Consider the following 21411-nt stretch of genomic DNA (forward strand, 5'->3'; position numbering starts at 1 on the left):
TAGATAAACTATGAAAAAAAAAAGAATTTCGTACTCTGGTGTTGTATAGATGGCACTGCACTGAGGTCCTGCATAGTAGTTTGCATTCTTTTCTACCCATTCAGTATCTTAATGTGCCTATTTTAGTCCATGAGGACTTACTTTACTAAAGAAAAAAATGCGAAGATGTTTTTAAGCCATATTACAGTTATGGTTTGAAATTCAACTAGACGTAGCTGGGAAATTAAATGAAACTGTTGAGGTCATTACACAACACATGAATAATCTGAGGAGAGAAAGTTTTTGAGAGACATAATGCCCAGGAGTTGATGGCCCATGTTTACCGGTCTCTTCTGTGCTGTGTTTTAACAAAAAATCAGGTGTTAATAATAAATACATGGCTTATTAATGAGACGTTAATTATTAATAAATAAACACGCATTTATCAGGAGTTAGGAAAGTCATTGTGGCTATTTTTCCTCCCTTATTTTCAAGATATCATGCACTTAATGATTACCTGCTTTCTTCTACATTCAAAGTATTCATTGTCAGTAGTAAAAGTGGTTTCTTGATACAGGAATTTTTTTAAGCCCAAGGTAGGGAAAGGACTTATTTGGAAATTTGACTGAAGATATGTTCACATGGATTTGAGATGTCTGATTTGCCGTGTTTGAATTTCTCAGTGAGTAGGCTATAAATTTCTGGGTGAGTAGGCTGTGAATAACCAGTGATTAATTGATGATCCATATTTGTAAGGATGAGAAGTAGGGCAGTGTAGTAGAGTATAACCTTGAGAGTTAGGCAGGAGGAATTCAGATCTCTTAATCAGTGACTTGTAGTTGTCTCGATGAAATGGATGTGTTGACTTAGAGTTTGGTTTGGGCCTCACCATTTTTGGGGTATTAGGAGTGAAAATTCTACTTTTCTGTCCTTAGAGTTGGGTGCCCATTGAGAGAGAGGCAAAAAAGTCAGATGGGGATCAAAGTAACAGTTTCAATGTGGTGATTTTGTTGGATTAGAGGATGTGACTTAGATCTGTAGCATTCTACGGTTGGGCTTCCCAGCATAACCCCATATTTAGACTTTGGGCTTTTGTTTGAGGAGAATTCATGTATATAAAGCAAACACACATCCCTTAATTGTTTCCTCATGCCCAGTGGGCCCTGATGGCAGGAACAGAGGTAGGCCTGCTATCTATCTGCCTTTGAAAGGCAGATCCACTTAGGACTTGGCACAAGAAAGAGCTGAAAGGAAAATGCAAGTTCCTTAAGGCAGGCAATTCTTTTTTTTTTTTTTAAGATTTTATTTATTTACTTGAGAGAGAATAAGAGAGCACGCTAGAGAGAGAGAGGGAGGGGGCGCCCGCACGAGTGGGGGGGGGAGGGGTAGAGGCAGAGGAGGGACAGAGGCAGAGGGAGAAGCGGACTCCCCGCTGAGCCAGGATTTCCCAGGACCCTGGGATCTTGTCCTGAGCTGAAGGCAGACACTTAACCGACTGAGCCACCCAGGCGCCTGGAGGCAGGCAGTTTTTGGGTTTTTTTTTTTTTTTTGAGATTTTATTTATTTATTTGTCAGAGAGAGCACAAGCAGGGGGAGCAGCAGGCAGAGGAAGAAACAGGCTTCCCGCTGAGCAAGGAGCCTGATGCAGGACTAGATCCCTGGACCCTGGGATCATGACCTGGGCCGAAGGCAGATACTTAACAACCCAGGCGCCCCAGAGGCAGGCAATTCTTAAAAGAGAGAATGAGGAAGAGGCTGAGGCAGGTATGTATGCTTGGTGGAGAGAAGACAGAAGCTTCTCTCCAAATGCTTTTGAGATGGAATTCCTTTATCATGAAGCTGTAAGTGGAGAGAAGACAGAAGCTTCTCTCCAAATGCTTTGGAGATGGAATTCTTTTACCATGAAGCTGTAGGAACTCTCTGCTTGAAGTCACAGTAAATTAGTTGTTTCTCAAAGAAAATATTTAACCTCCTTTAACATTAGTGTTCACTTCCCTTGCTTTTAACCCTAAAACGTCAATGGAAAAAAAGAAATCCTATCCTGTGCTCTTCTACATTTGAAATATATTAGATGTGCTTTATAGTGTTTTGCTTTTTTGGGTCAGAGAGTTGAATAATCTGAGGAGAGAATGGGTTCTGTGGAAGGTTTCAGGGAATGTAATTTCTTACTATGGCTACTGCTAGGAGCTGGTATATGCTATTAACTGCTTTATTAGTATAAACTTTATATGAATTTAATATACAGCTGTGTCCTCTTTGAGTGTGGTCCTGGACACTGGGCGACTATTGGCAAAGCACATCTGGACAAATATAGAGAGTGTGGCCTTTTTTGATATCCAAGGAGAAAGTAGTTGTGTTTCACTGAGGGGTCACCCTGGTTTGAGTCTACCTTTTTGGATCCCTAGTTGAAATGTTGTATGGAACACAATCTGAGATTAATTTAACCATGCAGTTTCATTTGCCTCGTCCTCTTTGACTAGGCGAATCTTTCTCTTTCACAACTACCAGCAAGAACCTTTGGTTCTTGAATAGTGTAGTAGTAGAGGGAAATAAAAAATACAATCAATTTCTTAAAGTCTAATCTTGATTACTTTGTTGTAGGTTATCAGAATCCTAGTTTTTTTTTTTCTCTTTTTTTCTTATTTGTCTTTTCCTTTGGTCATTTTACTTGTAAATATTTTTTTGAAGTGACAAACGTGAAGAAGGAGGTGAAACATAAATCAGGTTTTTCTTTTTTTTTTTAATCTTGCAAGCATCTGGCTTGAAAATACACATGACTGGGGAACTATGAAAAAGGAATTGAAAGTATTCCAAAAAGAGTTTTATTTTTTAAAAAATGACAATTTTATGTTTTCATATTGTTTACTGGACACTTAGTTTGACCGCTTGGGAGTCTTTTAGATTTTGGAATATTTTCTTTCCCAAATTGAATTTGATTTTAACGTATTTTAACTTTTTATTGATGCCTCGTGAGGTGCTTTTTCTTTTTTTTTTTTTTGTGGCTGATCTTTCCTTTTTCATTTTCAGCTGATCCCATTAAGATACTGATGCCATCACTGTCTCCTACGATGGAAGAAGGAAACATTGTGAAATGGCTGAAAAAGGAAGGTGAGCGAGTACACTACTAATGCCTTGTGTTATTTCATTGTTTTGGGTCCTCGCATCAGCTGCATTACACAGCACATGAAATAAATCACATCCTTCGCTAGTTAATCTAAGTTTGTTTAAATAAACTTTCCCATGGTAATGTATAATGTAGCAAAGGTTTTCTGGGTTCAGCCTGTATCTTTTCACAAGCAGAGAATGGTAAAATATTTTGAGACTTTTTTTTTGTTAGTTTTAGTTTTTATACTTAGCTTTTAGTGTCAACATCATAAATTTGCTGATCCCCTTAAGTTAATTTGTGGTTTTATGATGATGCTGTCTGTGTGTGTGTGTGTGTGTGTGTGTGTGTGTGTGTGTGTGTTTCCTGAGGCTAAGCAAGTTGATTATAAATTTCATTGGCAAGAACAAATAAGAATAATAGAGAAAACTCTCAAAAGAAGAGCAGAGGAGAAGGATTCTAGCCCTACTAGATAGTGAAATGTATTATTATGCCTCCATAATACAGAAGGACAAAGGAACAATTAATGTGGAGGCATCTGGAGAAGGAGACTTTATATTGCTGGTGGCTGCTTTCTCCCCCCACCCCGCAACAGTAGAGTTATCTTCCCCGTGCAGGTATTGACTGGGGATAGCTTCTTTCGGCACTCGATGTAGCCGTCTTTCCCTGTGCTTTACTCATTCTGCAACATGTTGAATTATTGTGGAGGAAAGAGGATGAATCACCAGTCCCTATTAGAGATTACAGAGAAATGGACCAACCAGATGAGTTCCCTGTAGCCATTATTATGCTTCAGCTTGAAAAATGGTGAACCAGGTGTTAAAAACAGAAAGAGGGGAGCTTATGGATGACATGGCTTGGGATGCCATATCTGATTCCAGAGACTAGCCCTGGCAAGGACTTGTATGTGACTCAGTGGGCACAGATGTCATCCAGGCAAATGCTGGTATTGAGTGGTCCGGTCTAGTGCTTGTAAAATAACACTGAAGAGTTTAGGCAGTGGGCAAGAATTCAGTCTGACACTTATGCTGTGATTCCAGGAGAGAGAGCTATTCATGGCATCACTTTTGCCCGTGATGACAGATGCGGGGGTTGGGAAGAAGGCTACAGGTATTTACTTCTGAACCGTAGCCAAATGAGCTTGAGAGTTTAGGGGAAGCCCTCAGTTCTTTGAGGCAGTCTGAGGTGCTAGGAAAGGCAACAAGATAGATTACAAAATGGACCTCACAGCAGGAACTTGGGACTATGGATTAGACCAATATGGAGGTTAGGAGGTGTGGTACAGTGAGGCTATCCAGATGACCATGACTAGTTACCACATCTGGTTGGAAGCATTCCTTAATTCTGTTCCTCTCTGGGGAATATGTCTTGATCTGTGTCCTTTCCCTTTTATGACTACCATAGTAATTGGAACACACCCAGCAGCACAGTAAGTGGTTGTTAGTAAATATATTGGCAGGGGAAGAGTAAGCCAAAAGCAGGAAATGTGACAGGGATCTAAGAGAGCTTTGTAGATGAGCTACTATTTGACCTGGTCCTTGTAGAATACATGGGTTTTGTTTAAAACAAAAAGAAGTGTGAAAGGGCATCCTGGGTAATGTAAACAATCCAGTAAAATCCTGGAAGTGAGATGTCATGACATATATTTTGGCAATTGTAGGTAGTTTGGGCTGCATTAAGGGCATAGTGTGTGTGAGGTCAGATAGGTTATAGGAAGGATCTTGAATACCAGTCATTAGTTTGTCAGTCTGTAGGGGTCTTTATCCTGAAACCAAGATGTATCCACACTCATGCTTACTTTATAGGAAGTGGTTTCTGTGTGCTTTCTTGATCCTTGTTAGTAGCATTACACTGAATGGAGCAGGCCCTGACAGCAATCTGGTGTCAAGAGCAAACTGTAATAAGTCATTTAAGTAGCCCCCTTTGCCCACTCACATGAAAAGTCAACCCTGAGGACTTTTGGTCACTATGACCATCTAAGCAGTGGGATAAGGCTTCTGCTCACTACTGGATAGAAAATTATAAAGCGAATTTCTTAGTGGTAGGTAGTGCGTAAATACAAGAAAGGGGAATCATCAGATGCTAGCAGCATCTACAGTGGTGAGAAGGAGTTGGAGCCATGTGCCACACGGGGGCCTGAGCTGGAAGAAGAATAAATGAGATTGGGAACAGGTGTTTTTGAGGGGAGGAGGAGGGGAGCAGGGGGGAGGGGAAATCAAGAAGTTAGGTTTAGGCTTTGATGTGGTAAATTTGAGATGCCTATTAGACATTGAAGCCAAGGTGTTGAATAGGCGATTGGTTGTAGGATTTGAAGTTCATGAGTGAAGTCTGACTCGGAGATAGAAATTTGAGAGTCATCAGTATATGGATGGAATTTAATGCTATATGATAACAGGCAAATTCATTTATTTGACTTGAGATCTCTACGGAATAAGAATGCCTACTCCCTTGAAAATTTGCTTTCATAGTCCTGTCCTCATGAGGCTTTGAGGTTCACATCTATAGTACTTGAATTTTCTGGGAACCCACAAGCAGAGGTAAAGTGGTTCTGGGCTGATAATCTTCCTGGCTTACCTGGCAGAAGCCATTATTCTGGAAAAACTCAGCCTCTAGTCCAAGCCATATAAGATTCCCAGATAAAGTCCCACTTATGAAGAGTTCACAGTCTCAAATTTAATAACAAACATGGACATAGTCTTTTAGGAGCAAAGGTTATGAGGCATAACTAGCAGCAGGTCTAGACCTATAAGAACTTCAGTTAATTGGAATTACTAGATACATAAAACTGTCTGTTTGAAATGACTAAACATGTAAGAGAAGGAATTGAAAATCTGAAAAGAGTCACTCTCCAGAAAGTCTAGGCAGATGTGAAAAGTACAAACGGAACTTCTAAGAATGAAATATATTATTTCTAAAATTAGAAAACGAAAAACTCAAGGTTGTTTTAAAGTGTAACTGAGCAAAGAATTAGTGAACAGAAGTTCAACCTGAGAAAATTAGTTTGCATGCAGCCCGAGAGAGAGAAAGCAGTAGAAAATATGAACAAGAAGTTGAGACATGGGGAATAATATGAAAATCATCCAGTAATCCAACAGCAGGAATTCTAGGAGGAGAAAAAAGAGAGAATGAGAAAAAGGTAATATTCAAGGCAAAAGTGGCAGAGAATTTTCTAGAATTTGAGGAGGACATAGATCACATAAATGAAAGAGCCAGCGCTTCATTAGGAAGCACTCTGAGCAATTGGCTCTGTATGACTGCTGTCTTTTAAAATAATTACCAGTATCTAAGAAAGTTTCACTTTTATAAATAATGTAATCAATTGGAATCTATTTTTAGGTTTCTTTTTCCTGATGAATTACAGAGCTCTGGCTATTTCCACATTCAATATGACAGAGTGTTGGTGTCATTACTTAATGATTCAGACACAGAACAGCCTTTTAGGGTTATTATAAAAAGATTAAATTTTTTCACATTTTGAGGCAAGTAGATAAGGATTCTTTGGACCTCATTTATCTTTCAGACTTCTAGCTCACTGGCAACCTGATAACTTACTCACATCCATTAGAATAGGCAGAGTATGATGGAGAGCCAGGAGACATATGGTCTCATCATTCTGTTCTTTTTTCCTTTTCATGACAATGTGCTATTTTCACATAGGACAAGCCAGGATATGCTGTAAGCCCCTGGAGCATGCTTCCCTGAAGGTTCCTCTTAAAATTGTGTTCTGCCAACTGAAGAGAAATGTTCCTTTACTAATATATTATAAATAATTGAGAGTAATCTTAATCTTTGGTCCTCAGTAGTTCACCATCTTCTTTCTTTAAGTTCATTGTGTTCATGATTTCATTGTGATCTTTTGAGCACAACTTCTTTTCGTTAACATTTGTGTACAGTATGCATGTGACTATGCGTCTAAGTATGTCTGGGGCTTGATACATTTATGATAACTTGGTTCAATCATTCTATATTAAAAACATTTCAATTCTTGCATCAAACTTTATGTATACCATTTTGTCCAGTTGTCTCCTGCAGCTTTTTTAAAACTGTGTTTTAAAAAAAATTGATCTTGAGATCTTTTTAATGCATGGTCATTGTTATTTGAAACAATGAGTTTAGACCTTCAAATGTTAAATGGATTGAATTTTTGTTCATAAAAAAGAACAGTGTTATATCTAATTATAAATTTAGTTTATTTTTAAGGCTAATGATCTGATAACCTTTAATGGATAGCAGTTAGGTCTTACAAACTTTTAACGATTTCTTGAAAATCGGAGACTCTAATTCACAACTGTTATTACTAATGCTTTGGGAGGTGTTGGTGGGGCGTGCTTTAAGCAAAGGTGATAAAGGTGCAGTGAAAGGAACTCTGGCCTGGAAAACACAGTTTGTCTTTTGGGGTTCCCACTCTGCCATGAAATATCTGAGGGTGAGTTGAACTAGTTAAAATCTAAGGTATATTCCTGGCTTTAGAATTCTATGATAACTCAATTTAATTTTGTTTTGTTGGAGTCTCGGAAATATGCAATAATATATACATTTTTTCCCATCTTTGTTGATCTAATGATTGTTAACAAAGCAGTTTTATAATGAATAGTACAATACTTAATTTCAGTCTGGGGTTAAGTAAGGAGTATGCATTATAAAATTGGTGAAGAAGACACTTCAAAAGTGATAGGTAACATGTACAATGTCAGAATCTCTTGAAAGGTGAGCTGAACTGTAATTCCACATCTTTTTTACAAGTTTATTATTTGGAGAGAAAAATGTGCTTCAGATATTTTCAGTTTAATGAACATGGATATAGATATAGCTTATTTTTTCATCAATTGAAATTAAATCTTAAAATAACAAAAGGAAGAAAATATTCTTGTTTCCCCCCTTTTGTGAGAGAATATTTGAGGGTATGAAAAACATTGTTTTCTCTCTGAGATATTTTAGAGCATACCATGAAATACTGGAAGAGAAGTTGGTTGAGGTAGTCCCGCAAAGTACTTACTTAGTCTCAGTGTCTGGAACTTCATCAGTGATGTTTGCTGCTGCAGCTCTTGATGTTCTCCTCCAGAGACTGCCATTTTATGTGGACGTTCCTTCTGTCATGTGACTGGGAGCTGCGACTATCTCAAATAGCTTTTGTACAAGTCTTTAGACCAGATCTTATTAATGTGGATTATATAGTTCTGAGGTAAACCTGTTCAGAAGGAGTTCATCACTGTTGGAAGTGTTATCATGAGATGCTATTGTGGAGTCACATGGGTCTCTGGATTCTACTGAAGAAGAGCTCCCGATGTCTGTTGTTATTTCTGGGGATTTATATCCATGTTTGTGGTGCTAAAATGGAAAACTTTTGAAACACGCATTTCATAAATAGCTTCACCATTTTTTTCAGTCCATTACTGTTTTAGCAGTTTTATTGAGGTACAGTTTACATAACATAGATTTTGCTGATTTTAAGTGCACAATTCCATGATTTTTAGTTAAGTAGAAGGAGTTGTGCGACATCACCAAAATCCAGTTTCAGAACATTTGTGTCACCTAGAAGATCCCGGGTGCCTGACTGTAGTCACTTCTTTCTCCCATCCCTAGTGTGATCTGCTTTCTGGCTCTAAAATTTTGCCTTTCCTGGGCATTTCATATAGTAGAATCCTATAATGTGTTGTCTTTTGTGACTGGCTTCTACCATTTAGCATGATGTTGAGGTTCATCCATGTTGTAGCCTGTTATCAGTAATGCCTTCCTTTCGTTGCTGAACAGCACTCCATCTGTGCTTTTTTACATTTATTGTTCATATTTCTTATCATGTTAGGATTTTAGAATTGGTGGGTGCAATTACTGATTGCCATTTTATTTAATAGAACTTTCTGTGGTGATGGAAATGTTCTGTGTCTGCCCTGCCCCATATAGTGGGTGACCCCGAGCCACATGTGTGTTGAACACTTGAAAGGCAACATAATAAAATGTAAGGGGTCAGAAGGATGTAAGGGAGGTTAACTTGGCCCAGCCATTTCCTTCTCAAACTGCTACTCCTGCCTTTAGCTCTCAGGGCAGACCTCAGATGGCCAAGGAGCACAGTTACTGGGGGTCTTTGGTCATGCAAATAATCTTTTTTATTTGTGTAATGAAGTGAAAAGGGTTGACAAACACTGACTAGGGGCCCCTCCTCTGTCTTCCCACACTGCTGTAAGCCCTGATTGGGTGGGAAGGCCATGGCCTGCTTGTTTGTACTCTTCAGTTATGTTAAGAACTTCTTGAAGCAGGTCTGTCTGATTTTATTATTTTTTTTACCATACTGCCTTGGACAATGTCATTTATGTACTTAACTAGTATTTGTTGTGTAAACAATTGAATTATTTTTCTCAAATCATAGCTGTCATTATGCTTCAACTTAGCACTAAGAAGAGGTTTTTTTCTTTAATATTCTTGGCCTTACAGATAAAAGCTAGCTCTCCCCCACCACTACCACTGTATACACCTTCTATATAAAGACTTTTATTCTTAATTTTTGGCAGGACAAAATTATTTTGTTAAAGTCACAGGATGTATTTACTTCATAAACGTGACCATTGTGTTTGATCAAGACTATACTTCATACCCAGAATTTAAAAAGAGAAAGGGAAGCCTCTGTAACTCCAGGCCTCAGCTCTGACAGCCGCCCATCTGGACAAAGGAACCAACGATGATGCTGGCTTCGGTGCTGGGGAGCGGCCCCCGGGCGGGCCTCTGCTCTGGCCCCTCCTGGGGCCCGCACTCTCGCTCCGGGCCCGCTCCACCTCGGCTGCTGACGTGCACCACGAGGAGATGGGGCAGGGACACTGCAAAGCTGCCACCTCCTGCAACACGGGCAGCTGAGGGTCTGTCACCTCACGCCATCCATGATGCTCTATCCTGGCTTTTCATTTTCAGCCTTCTCCTTTGGACTACAAACTCTTCTCATTGTAGTGCTTAGTATGATGCCTTATATACTAATGTATACTAATTGTTGAATGATCTGTTTGAAATGAGAGTATGGGATAGGGAGTGAGAATGAGTCCTAGTTCTTAATGGTTCTCAATAACATACCTGATGTTTTTATCTAAAGATGTTGTGAAGTGTTTGAAGATGTATATGAAGAGTTAACCTAACATTTCCAGTTGCATGATCTTTTTTTTTTTATAACACCTATGCATTCAAAACCTAAGTAATTTGGTCAAGATTACTTGTGTCAGAGCTTGGAATCAAACCTGTGTCTGAGTTCTAATACTCTGCTTCACAGCTTTTCTCAATTATAGCACTAACTTGTTAAAGCCAAAACTGAGGATATTTAGAATCATCATGGCTTCTTATTAGTCTCAAAATTTTCTTTTGGTATTTACATTAGGTTTGATTATTGATAGCTAGTACCTTAGTTTCATAAAATTAGGGGTAATGTGCCCTTATATAATAATGCGATGTTTTAAACTTTGCTATGGTTTCTGGGGAAATTTCACTGCGTAATGGATTGATCCTTCTCTATGTTTCTTTCCGTTCTCTCTCTTGGCATCCTCATATAGCAAATATCAATGTCTGTGTTATGTGAGTAGGTGTACCTATAATTAAAACATCATAAAAAGGAAATAGGCTGCCTGAGATATTAACTGTTAGAAGCATGCTACAAATCAAATGTTAGAACCAAACAAGATATAAATGATAGTTTGATGTAAACCTTATGATGACATGAGGGTTTGTGAAATTACTATAGTTTTTTTTTTCCTCAAGCGTTTTCATTACAAACTCATTATGTGTGAAGCACTAGCTGGAGTCCAGGGTAATGAGGTAGAATGTAAAACACCTAAGATGTGTCCTATTCCTGTTGTGAAGAAGCTCACAGTCTGGTAAATAGAGGAAAACCCAATTGAAAAAAAAACAAATAACGGTAACTACATAACATTTTAGAATGCAATTTGTGATTCATTTCAAATTAATTAAAACTGTTGTAGGAATTCAGGGATAGGAACAAAGTCATCTAGATTGATCCATGGCTGATCTATGGTTTGTTTTTTTGTGGGGCCTTTTTTTTTTTTTTTGATCTATGGTTCTTAAAGGGTGTTTGGAATTTGTGGTAGATGGACACAAGTGATAAAACATCATTTCACTTTTGTCTTTTTTTCTTAATTTTTATTGTTATGTTAATCACCATACATTACATCATTAGTTTTTGCTGTAGTGTTCCATGATTCATTGTTTGCATATAACACCCAGTGCTCCATGCAGAACGTGCCCTCTTTAATACCCATCACCAGGCTAACCCATCCTCCCACCCCTCTCCCTTCTAGAACCCTCAGTTTGTTTTTCAGAGTCCATCGTCTCTCATGGTTCGTCTCCCCCTCCTATTCCCCCCCTTCATTCTTCCCCTCCTGCTATCTTCTTCTTCTTTTTTTTTTTTTTAACATATATTGTATTATTTGTTTCAGAGGTACAGTTCTGTGAATTTTACTTTTTTCTTATGGGCAGAATTTCTGGGTGTCTAGAAGTATTGCTAGGTGGCCTAGTTCAATTGTTTTTTCCATGGTTACAGCAGAAACATAAGGATGTGATTTTTTTTTTCCTTTTGAAATACACTCTATTTTAACTATGAAAACATCTGCCATTATAAAGAAGTGTGTAAGATGATATAATCTGCTTTCTCTGTGGGACGTACAAGGTTCCTTTTGGTCTGATTTCTGCTTACCTCACCAGCCTAATCTCTCATTGCTTCTCTCAGGTACTATTACCCAGCTCCTCCAAAGTTTCCTGTTCTCTTTTGCCTCCTGGGCTTTGGGTATGTTGTGCCTTCTGCTTGGATCACTGCTTCTTGATTGTCTTCTCCTCTTTTCAGGCTCAGATTATATATATGTATAAATAGTATATATATAATATACGTAATTATGTAAATATATATATTCTTTTTAGGAAGCCTTTCACCTTGCAAAAACTAAATTAGATATCCCTCCTGAATGTTCCTATGGCATCCTAATTTTACCCGATCCCACCATAATTTCCAGTTAATTGTCACTAGGTAGAAACCAAGCTTCTTGAAGTTAGAATCTTAACTTCCCTGCCCAACCCCCCCATATCCTCAGTACCTTAAAGCATTTTTAATAAATATTTGTTGAATAGAAAAATCTCTTCAGGGTTAGGCCAACAATCACCTTTTAGGTGTTTCGTAAATATCATCTAACAGATAATGTTGATTTCATTAAAATAGTTTATATTGACGGTTCCAAACTGTTTTAACCAAAGATAATAATAACCATCTATGTGACCATCTTGGTATACAAGGAAGTAGTTTCTGTACAGTAAACTTCCAGAGCATATTTATCTTAGTGTTTTAGATTTTCCTTCATGTTCTTTTATTGAGTGTGCCTATGAAAACCGCAGTACCAGCTATTTTTGGTATTTCTGTGAGGGAGTGCATTTGTATGTTACATGCTTTTCTATACCTGTATTTTTATTCTGGTTTTGTTTTAGGTCTGTCATTTGTAAGCCACGTTTGTCCAGATTTTATTTTTTTATAATCATTTTGATAATTTCTGCTGCTTTTAGTAGGTTATTTTAATTCATTTATTATAATTACTGATACATTTGGACTTATTTCTACAATTTCGGTATGTTTTTTATTTTTTTCTTTTCATGTGTCTTCAGGTGGGTGACAGTTTTTACTTAATGTTTCCTCTGCTTTGCAGAATGCTGTAGATTATATTTCTGTTTTTGGGGGGGTGTACATCATTAAGTATTTTGGATACATATTTAATTAAATTTTGCCAGTAAAATCTAGAGTTATTTAGCATTTTTTCCTGCCTATTTATATCAACGTTCTTTGCATGCTTTAACTATCAACTAAACATTTCCTTATCCAGCTTACTTTTTTTTAGAGTTTGAGTTTTACATTTTTTAAACCCTCAGAAATTAGCTTTTAAATGATTCACAGTTACCATTCTATCAGTTTCTTTTTTTTTTTTTTTTTTATCAGTTTCTGTAGTAACTTGTTTCATGTAGTCCATGGGTCCCCTCCTATGTCCATTTTTCTTCTTGATGAACTGCATTTTTTAATAGCTCTTCAATAGCTGGTAAATTTTCTTAGCCTTTTATGTCTAAAGAATCTTTTTTTTTTTTTTTTTTATGAAAGGGAAGGTGGGTAAGGGCAGAGGAAGAGAGAGAGAGAGAGAATATATTAAGCAGACTCCACACCCAGAGCAGAGCCCGACATGGGACTCCATTTCACAGCCCACAACCCTGAGATCATTACCTGAGCCAAAATCAAGAGTCAGACACCTAACTAACTGAGCCACCCAGGCGCCCCACCTTTCCTTTATTCTAGAATGATGGTTTGGTTGTGTATAAAATTCTAGACAGTTACTTTTCCTCAGCTTTTTGAAGATAGTACTCCATTGTCTTCTGACCTTTACTACAGCTTCTGAGAAGTATGCTTTCTGTCATTCCATTGATGTAATCTGGTTTATTTTCCTCTGATAGGTTTTAAGATTGTTTTTATTGTGTGGAATTTCATTACAGTGTATCTAATGTGAATTCATACAGTCTTAATACTTTTTTTTTCTGCTTATTTTTTTTTTAGTGAAGTATAAATTGAAAATGTAAGCTCAATTAATTTTTACATACACATATAACCAGGTTACCACCCACCTAGTCAAGATTCATAATTCATACTCCCAGCAAGCTATAGGGCTCCCAGTGCCCCCTCCTAGTCAATACACCATAGGTTACAATTATCTAAACTCATTCAGAGCTCTTTCATGTTGAGGCTATGTATTTCTTTTCCACTGTAGAAAATTCTCAGCATTTATCTTTTCATGTATTGCTTTTCAACTATTCCCTCCAGTCTTCCCTTGGAAAATCTATTAGACAAACATTGCAGCCTCAATCTGTGTCTCTTACTGCTTTCTTCTATTTTTCATCTTTTTTCTCTGCCTGTAGTAAGTTCCAGGTAGTTCCTTAATGCTGCCTTTATAATTCACTTTACTATGTCTAGTCTAGAATACATCCCAATGATTGTTTCTTTTTATTTCAATGACTATTTTTCATTTCCAAGATTTCTCATTAGGTTTTTCCTTCCTATGTGATGTCCTTTTGTTTCATTTCTGTACATTGTTTTTTATCTCTTGTTATTGTGATGGATCTTTTACCTTCATTTATGTTTCTGAACATCCTCAAAATACTTATTTAAAAATCTCTGGCAGGTAGCACTAAATGAAATTCATCTGAAATAAATTTGTTTCCATTATTGGTTTTGTGGTTTTCTTTCTTAGCATTAAATTTCTTCAAATGTTTTGGAACTTTGTTTTATTATTTATTTATTTATTTTAAAAAGGCTTTTTGTTTGTGTTTCAGTGTCTTCCCACCTGCCCTCCACTTTCCCTTTCCCCACCCCCAGTCTAGGGATTTTGCTATTGGTATTGCAGATATCAGTAGATGGAGTAATGGAGCCAGAGGGTGGCTTGGCTCAGATCCTGGTACTGAGGTAGTGTTTTTGTTCCCTACCTTCCTAGACCTACAGTTCTGGTTAAAGCTATAGTTCTAGTCAACAGGTCTTGATTGCCCCCTTTATTGGCCTTCTGTTAGGAATAGAGTCACTGACCCAGCCCTAACTTTAAGGGGAGATTCTGATTTGCATCCCTGTCTGCAGCAAATCACTTTTAGTTCTCTTTATTCCAAAGGAAACCACTGCATTCTCCCTGCTTACGCCCCCCACCTGTTTCTAGATCCAGAAACAACAAGTCAGGTCTTGCTCAACATTTTTGAGTTTCCATATTGTTTCTATTGCACAGAAATGTTTATTTGACCTCAGTTGTGTCTTTGACATTCTCTCTTTGTTTAATATGCTTTATTTATTTATGCTCTGCAGTGCCAACAGGGTTTCTGAATTTTTGCTGCAGTGTTAACCCAGAAGTGCTATTAATTGTAAAACTTTTGTCCTCATGGAATATAGTCAAAACATATTAAAAAGAAAGGAGTAGATCTGGAATTGGTTTGTTTGGAAGAGACTATGCATTCATTGCTATTGTTTCTAAAATGTGGTTTCATTATATCTGTTCAATAATCTTTTGTAATTGTTGTTTTTATTATAACAAATGTAGTTTATGTCCATTATAGAGCTTTTGAAAAATACAACAAACCATACCTATATACATACATGCAAACACACACTCACATACACAATGAAAATTACTTGTAATTCCACAGCCCAGAGCTAGATACTGAATATTTTGGTATTCATTATTCATGTTTTATGCACTTAACACACACTCAAACCCACATACTAAGATTTATATTTTAAAAAAAAAAAACAAACCCAGTCTTGTTTTGTAGGTGAAGCTGTGAGTGCTGGAGATGCCTTATGTGAAATAGAGACTGATAAAGCTGTGGTTACCTTAGATGCAAGTGATGATGGCATCTTGGCCAAAATAGTGGTAAGTGTTTATTTTGATTGTCTTTAACGGGATGAAGATCTCTTAAATGTGAAGTTCTTTGAATTAAAGTCACCTTTTATTTTTACTGCTGTATTTATAGTGTTATGTTATCTGTATCTGCATAATATATTTTTATTATTTTTATTGTATTTATTTTTAAAGATTCTATTTGAGAGAGAGAGAAAGAGAAAGCATGAGCAGGGGGAGGGACAGAGGGAGAAAGAGAGAATCTCAAGCAGACTCCATGCTGAGCATGGAACCCAACCTGGAGCTAGATCTTACGAACCTGAGATCATGACCAGAGCCAAAACCAAGAGTCAGACGCTTAACCCACTGAGGCACTCAGGCGCCCTGCGATTGGCAAATTGTTTAACCTCTATGTGCCTTTTTCTTCATAATAAAGTAGAGATAATAATATCTACACCATGGAGCAGTAGTAGAGATTGAGATAATACATATATACTCATTATAAAGCTTGTCACCCACCAAGCATCAATAAATACTGCTACTCTAATTATTATTACAATTACTCAGCTCTTGGTGACCATTAGCCCCTATGTCAATCTATATGTTTATCTAATTTGTATTGGTTGTTTGCAACTGAACAGTAAGTATCCATTCATGCCTCTATAGTTTGATTTGTACAGAGACACTGCATGTCTTTTGAGTCCATTCTTGATAGTGTTTTTAATTCTGAGATGCCAGCTCACCTCTGTTTTGGGAATGGATAACAACACCTTTCTTTCTACATTTTATTCAAAGGCCACACTTTGGAATGTTATAATCTAATTAGATGTAGATCTATACACAGTTTTTCACTCGTGTTTCTTCCTAAAAAATCCTTTTCCCTTTTTTCATCATTCATATGTTGCTTTTTACATTCTAATTATCAAAATTCCTTTACTTGTCATCTGCATTATTAATAGCCATGTTAAAACACCATGTTGAAAATACTTCTTGGAGGAAATATGAATGGAAAGCTAAAATTTCTATACCTTCATAACAAGGAAAATGTAATTATTCATATCAAAAATAGTTTCTTCAACTAATTTATGCAGCATTTTGAAAAAGGAAAAGATGGGGCGCCTGGGTGGCTCAGTTGATTAAGCGACTGCCTTCGGCTCAGGTCATGATCCTGGAGTCCCAGCATCGAGTCCCACCATTGGGCTCCCTGCTCGGCAGGGAGTCTGCTTCTCCCTCTGACCCTCTTCCCTCTCGTGCTATCTCTCATTGTCTCTCTCTCAAATAAATAAAATCTTTAAAAAAAAAAGAAAAAGGAAAAGATTAAATTACTATATGTAATAAACCCAGCTACATTTGATTGTGTATGCTTTTGGCAAGCTGTGTTCTTGGCCCTAGCTCTGGATTGTTTGACTATGAAAGTCTTCCAGAATTGATAGCTTTTCCCACTTAGCTGCTTCGTAATGCATTTCAAATTGCTAACAGCGTTATAGGTCAGTAGTGCCTATTCATCTGGTCCCTAATGCTCTGAAAAGGTAGGGGGCTGAGGGGGAGATATGATTAATAAGGGCTTTAGCAGCACAAATGGTTAATTCCTTGCCAAAGAAAAGATTGTATGTGTATTTTAGGGCTTTATGGCTTTATTATTATTCCACATGCGTTTTGAATAATAGGAATGGGAGTCTATTCATGTCACAATGTAACAGTTTTATGGAGGAAAAAAAATCAGGGTGATATTAGGTGATATCACTGGGCTGTTTGAGTCTTTCACCCCTCCCCACTCCCAGCCCTCTCACTCCCATGCAGGCCGCACCTTTGTCTTTCGTTGTGGAATAATTCTCATATGAGCACACATAATAAACTGATTTTAATAAGAATACTTACACGAGATCTTTACTTTCAGAATCAAGGAGTTGGAGATTGGTCTTGTTAAAAGGCAAGTGATGATATAAAGCTCTAGTTTTTAGCTTGTGCACATTTTTGAAACCATTAGAAATTATTACCTATCTTGCTCCTCATGGAGATTTGTTTGCATAGTCTTGGAAAGGTTTTTGTATTCTTCCTCTACCCCTGCCCAATTTCATATCTCTTTGTTCTCATTCGTAATTTTTGCATCTGATTTCCATTTTATATAAAATAATATTTATTACATTTCAGTTAGAACCAGAAAAAAGCTTAGAAGCTTTTAATAATGTTAATAAAGAATAATTGGTGTCAGTGTAGATAATTTTATGATCCATTTCCAGTTTAGTTCACTTAATGAGAAAATTGTTAAATTCTTATTTAATCACTAGTAAATTGTACAGAAAACCTTAAATTTTTACTCAGGTATTAGTTCATAAGCTTAGTCTTAACTTTATTCAGCAAACTGGACAGCAGGCATTTTAAATGATGTTAATAAAGTAAAATATTAGGATGACATATTTGGAGTTTTTGTTTTGTTTTGTTTTTAGAGGGGGAAGGGGAAGGGCAGATGGAAAGGGAGAGAGAGAATCTTAAGCAGGCTCCACGCCCAGTGTGGAGCCCATTGTGGGGCTCTATCTCACAACCCTGAGATCATGACCTGAGCCAAAATCAAAAGTCAGATGCATAACTGATTGAGCCACCCACATGCCTCTATTTGGAGAATTTATTAAAGATTGTCTGGTTTGGCTTCTAACATTTTAGGGTTACTATATGATTTGTTACAAACCAGGATACTTTTGAGGGTGAAAAGGGTGTAGGATATTAAGATTATTTAAGCTTATATAAATTTTTGACAATTTATTGACTGGCAAAACATTGATAGACCATTATTTTTCAAAATAATTTTCAAGACTAGAATTCTTTCTGAAAACTAAAATCCATGGATATTAATGCAAAATTTTAAAAAATACTTCCTTTAGGGGCACCTGGCTGGCTGAGTTGGTGGAGCATGTGACTCTTGATCTCTGGGTCGTGAGTTCAAGCCCCATTTTGGGAGAGCTTACTTAAAAAAGAAAAAAATGCTTCCTTTTGTTGATACTCCTAAAATTAAAAAATAACAAAGAATGTTTTGGTACTAGTCATGTTCTTCAATCGATTTCTTAGCTGCATCTTACTGTAATACTGTGTCACTGGTGTTCCTCTAAAGAATGTATTCCTTTCTTTTTCAAGAATGTGTATTTTTTCAATATGATTTTATTGTTAGGTCCCTTCCCCCCTTATTTTTCATTAAATTGCCTGAGTCACCTTCGAAGATGCATTTCACTGTTCCGAAGTTTATGGTTGAAATTTGACATTGTTGAGACCTTCAATTGATTCCTCTCTGTAGACTATAACATTTTTAATTGAGAAAATAACCCTCAAAGCTCAGAGCAAATTCACTAAATGGGAGATATTCTCAGTTCTAATATTTTCATGTTGAAATGGGTAAATGACATATTAAAGTGGTAAATGAGTCTGTGTTCCCCGTGAATTAAAAGCTAAATGAATTATAATCCAGTCTATATCTTCTCCCCTTTAAGCTTGTTTTTTAAAGTAGGAGCATGATCTTGAACTGCTGTATGATAATTTTGGTCAGCCTGTGAATGCAGTTTACAGATTTGGTACTTGGCGTGTTGAATGCTAAGTAATGTCAGACTGCATTTGTATCTTGTCTGGATACCTACTGGTCTTATGATCTTGAGCAAGTCCTTCAGCCTTTCTGTGCTTCAGTTTCCTTACCTATACTTGAATAATAATAGCACTTACTTCCTAAGGTTGTTAGGAGAATTAAATGAGTTGACATAGTGCTAGAACAGTGCCTGGCACTTGACTGCCAAACTGTTAGTCAAGGACTTAATGAGTGTTTTTTCTCCCCTTCTGAATTTTTAACTTGTCATTGATTTGTTTTCAGCTTCAGTGTTTCTTATGTATCTTCCTTTCAGACCAAAGTTAATTTGCATATAGGTTAAAGTGTTTATCTTAAAGAATACAGACAGTTTCAAACTGTTCAGTGGTTGAAACCATGATGGAAAAGTTTTACTAAGTTTTCTTTTTTTTTTTTTTTTAGATATCTTGTCTTAGAGGCTTTATTAACATATAACGTATTATATTTTACTAAGTTTTCAAACCCAGTCATGTGACTCTGCTCCTCTCCATTAACCGCGGTGTGCGCGCCTTCTGTGTCAGCAGCTTTCACACTGTTTGTCTTTTACAGAAGAAACTATTTAACTTACTGATTATTTTTTAACATCACAATCAAAACAGAGTTTTTACCAGCACCTTTAATGGAGTGAACCCCCTCAAATAATTTCTCTGTTGGGAGTTTCTGCTGTACAGATTTTGTCTCTCGACTTCAGCATCTCACATCCTTGGGGACGCTGGTGAGCTTAAGCAGGCAGTCTTTAGCACATTTGCAGGTGATTCATGTCAGCCTATGGGAATGTCTCTTGTAAAGAAAGAGGCTCCAGCCTAGGGGTCTGTGCCTTGGGATGGAGTTCAGCCCGCGTATGGGTGTCTGGAGAAATAGGTGCCACAGGTTTCCCACTGGTTGTCCCATGTTGCTTCCTCCTCCCCAGTTCGGCCAGCCTCATGCTGGGCCTTTAGGCGCCACTTTCCAACCCTTACCAGCGGGCATTCTGGAGTCCACTCTTGATCCATGTTGAGTATGTTTTTTGTTTTAAAACAAAATTTTTATTTAAAATAATATTAACTCATCTTTTTGACATAATAGTAAAAAAAATGAGTAGTACATAGAACTAAAACTTTTTAGGATGTGACAAACAGCTAAACAAATTGTTCTTGGGCTGTTCAGTTTTTTTTTCACAGCTTGCAATTCATTAAATGTCCTTATATTCTGTACTCATTTCTTACATGTATATTTTGCTTCACTGAAGCATTATTTCTGTTCTTCTCCATCAGTAATTAGTAAACTTACAAAGCTTCCTAATTACCATGACTTATGCCTTATTTATTTTTAGAATAGTGCACATACTAATAAGCATCAAATTTAATGTTAATCAGAAATATCAAGTCCATTTTAGGAGTTATGTTCTTACTTAGAGTTACTATATTAGTGAACATCCTACAGCCTCTCATTCTATTATTCATTAAATTACATCTGTAATGAACTTTATTTAATGTAATTGAAAGAAAATAATAAAAATTTTAAAGGAATGACATTTTCTTCCAGTACCGAATTTAAAAACATTGTCATCTGAAGGTCCCCTAGGGACTTCTCTAAGTAAATAAAAATCAGCTCAGAGACTAAGTTTACTGAATACATTTTCCACTAAATTAATGTTAGTAATAGGACTAATTTAGGGTACTTAATTCATTGTGAGCTCTTGGAATTTCTAAGCTATTGTAACAGGAAACTATCTGGGAAAGACAAATAGTTGAAGTAAATCAGTCTCCTGTTTTTGATTTGTACTGATTGACATCAAAAGGAAGATGGTAATGATTGCTCTTATATATTTGAAGGCTATCAGAGGAGAAATTCTAGATTTTTTTTTTCAGGATATAGCATTAATAACTGGGATGGGAAGAGTGGTGAAGGAAGGTGTACGTGGGGGAAGGTAAGAAAGGACGATCGTGGGTGGAAGGAGGAGGCAGGCTGATTTGGAAGCAGATTTTAGCTCAAATCAAGAGATCTTTCTAATCAGTACAGAATTATTTAAACTACTTCATATGGTCACGAGCCTTCCTATCTCTGCAATTATTTTCTTTTTAAAATACAGGTTGAAGAAGGATCTAAAAATATACGACTAGGTTCACTAATTGGTTTGCTAGTTGAAGAAGGAGAAGATTGGAAACATGTTGAAATCCCCAGAGATGTAGGTCCTCCATCACCAGCTTCAAAACCATCAGTGCCTTGTCCCCCACCCGAACCACAAATTTCTCCTCCTGTCAAAGAGGAGCACACATTGGGAAAACTGCAGTGAGTATGCTTATTTGGATGCTGATGTTAAAAAGAAGAAAAAAGTTACAGCAGCTTTTAGGATATTT

The 21411-nt window shown here is 37.0% G+C and overlaps 1 protein-coding gene across 1 annotated transcript in view; it reads left to right on the top strand.

Moving 5' to 3' along the window:
* The window catches only part of PDHX (pyruvate dehydrogenase complex component X), a 67982-nt gene that overhangs the window by 14980 nt on the left and 31591 nt on the right, over positions 1-21411 (top strand). Inside the window, exons 2-4 of the mRNA XM_027578545.2 lie at positions 3007-3087; positions 15401-15501; positions 21144-21343. Of these exons, the coding sequence (XP_027434346.1) occupies positions 3007-3087; positions 15401-15501; positions 21144-21343 (382 nt within the window). The remainder of the gene's footprint in view (positions 1-3006; positions 3088-15400; positions 15502-21143; positions 21344-21411) is intronic.

This window comes from Zalophus californianus, chromosome 11, assembly GCF_009762305.2.
Source record: "Zalophus californianus isolate mZalCal1 chromosome 11, mZalCal1.pri.v2, whole genome shotgun sequence".
Classification (NCBI taxonomy): Eukaryota; Metazoa; Chordata; class Mammalia; order Carnivora; family Otariidae; genus Zalophus; species Zalophus californianus.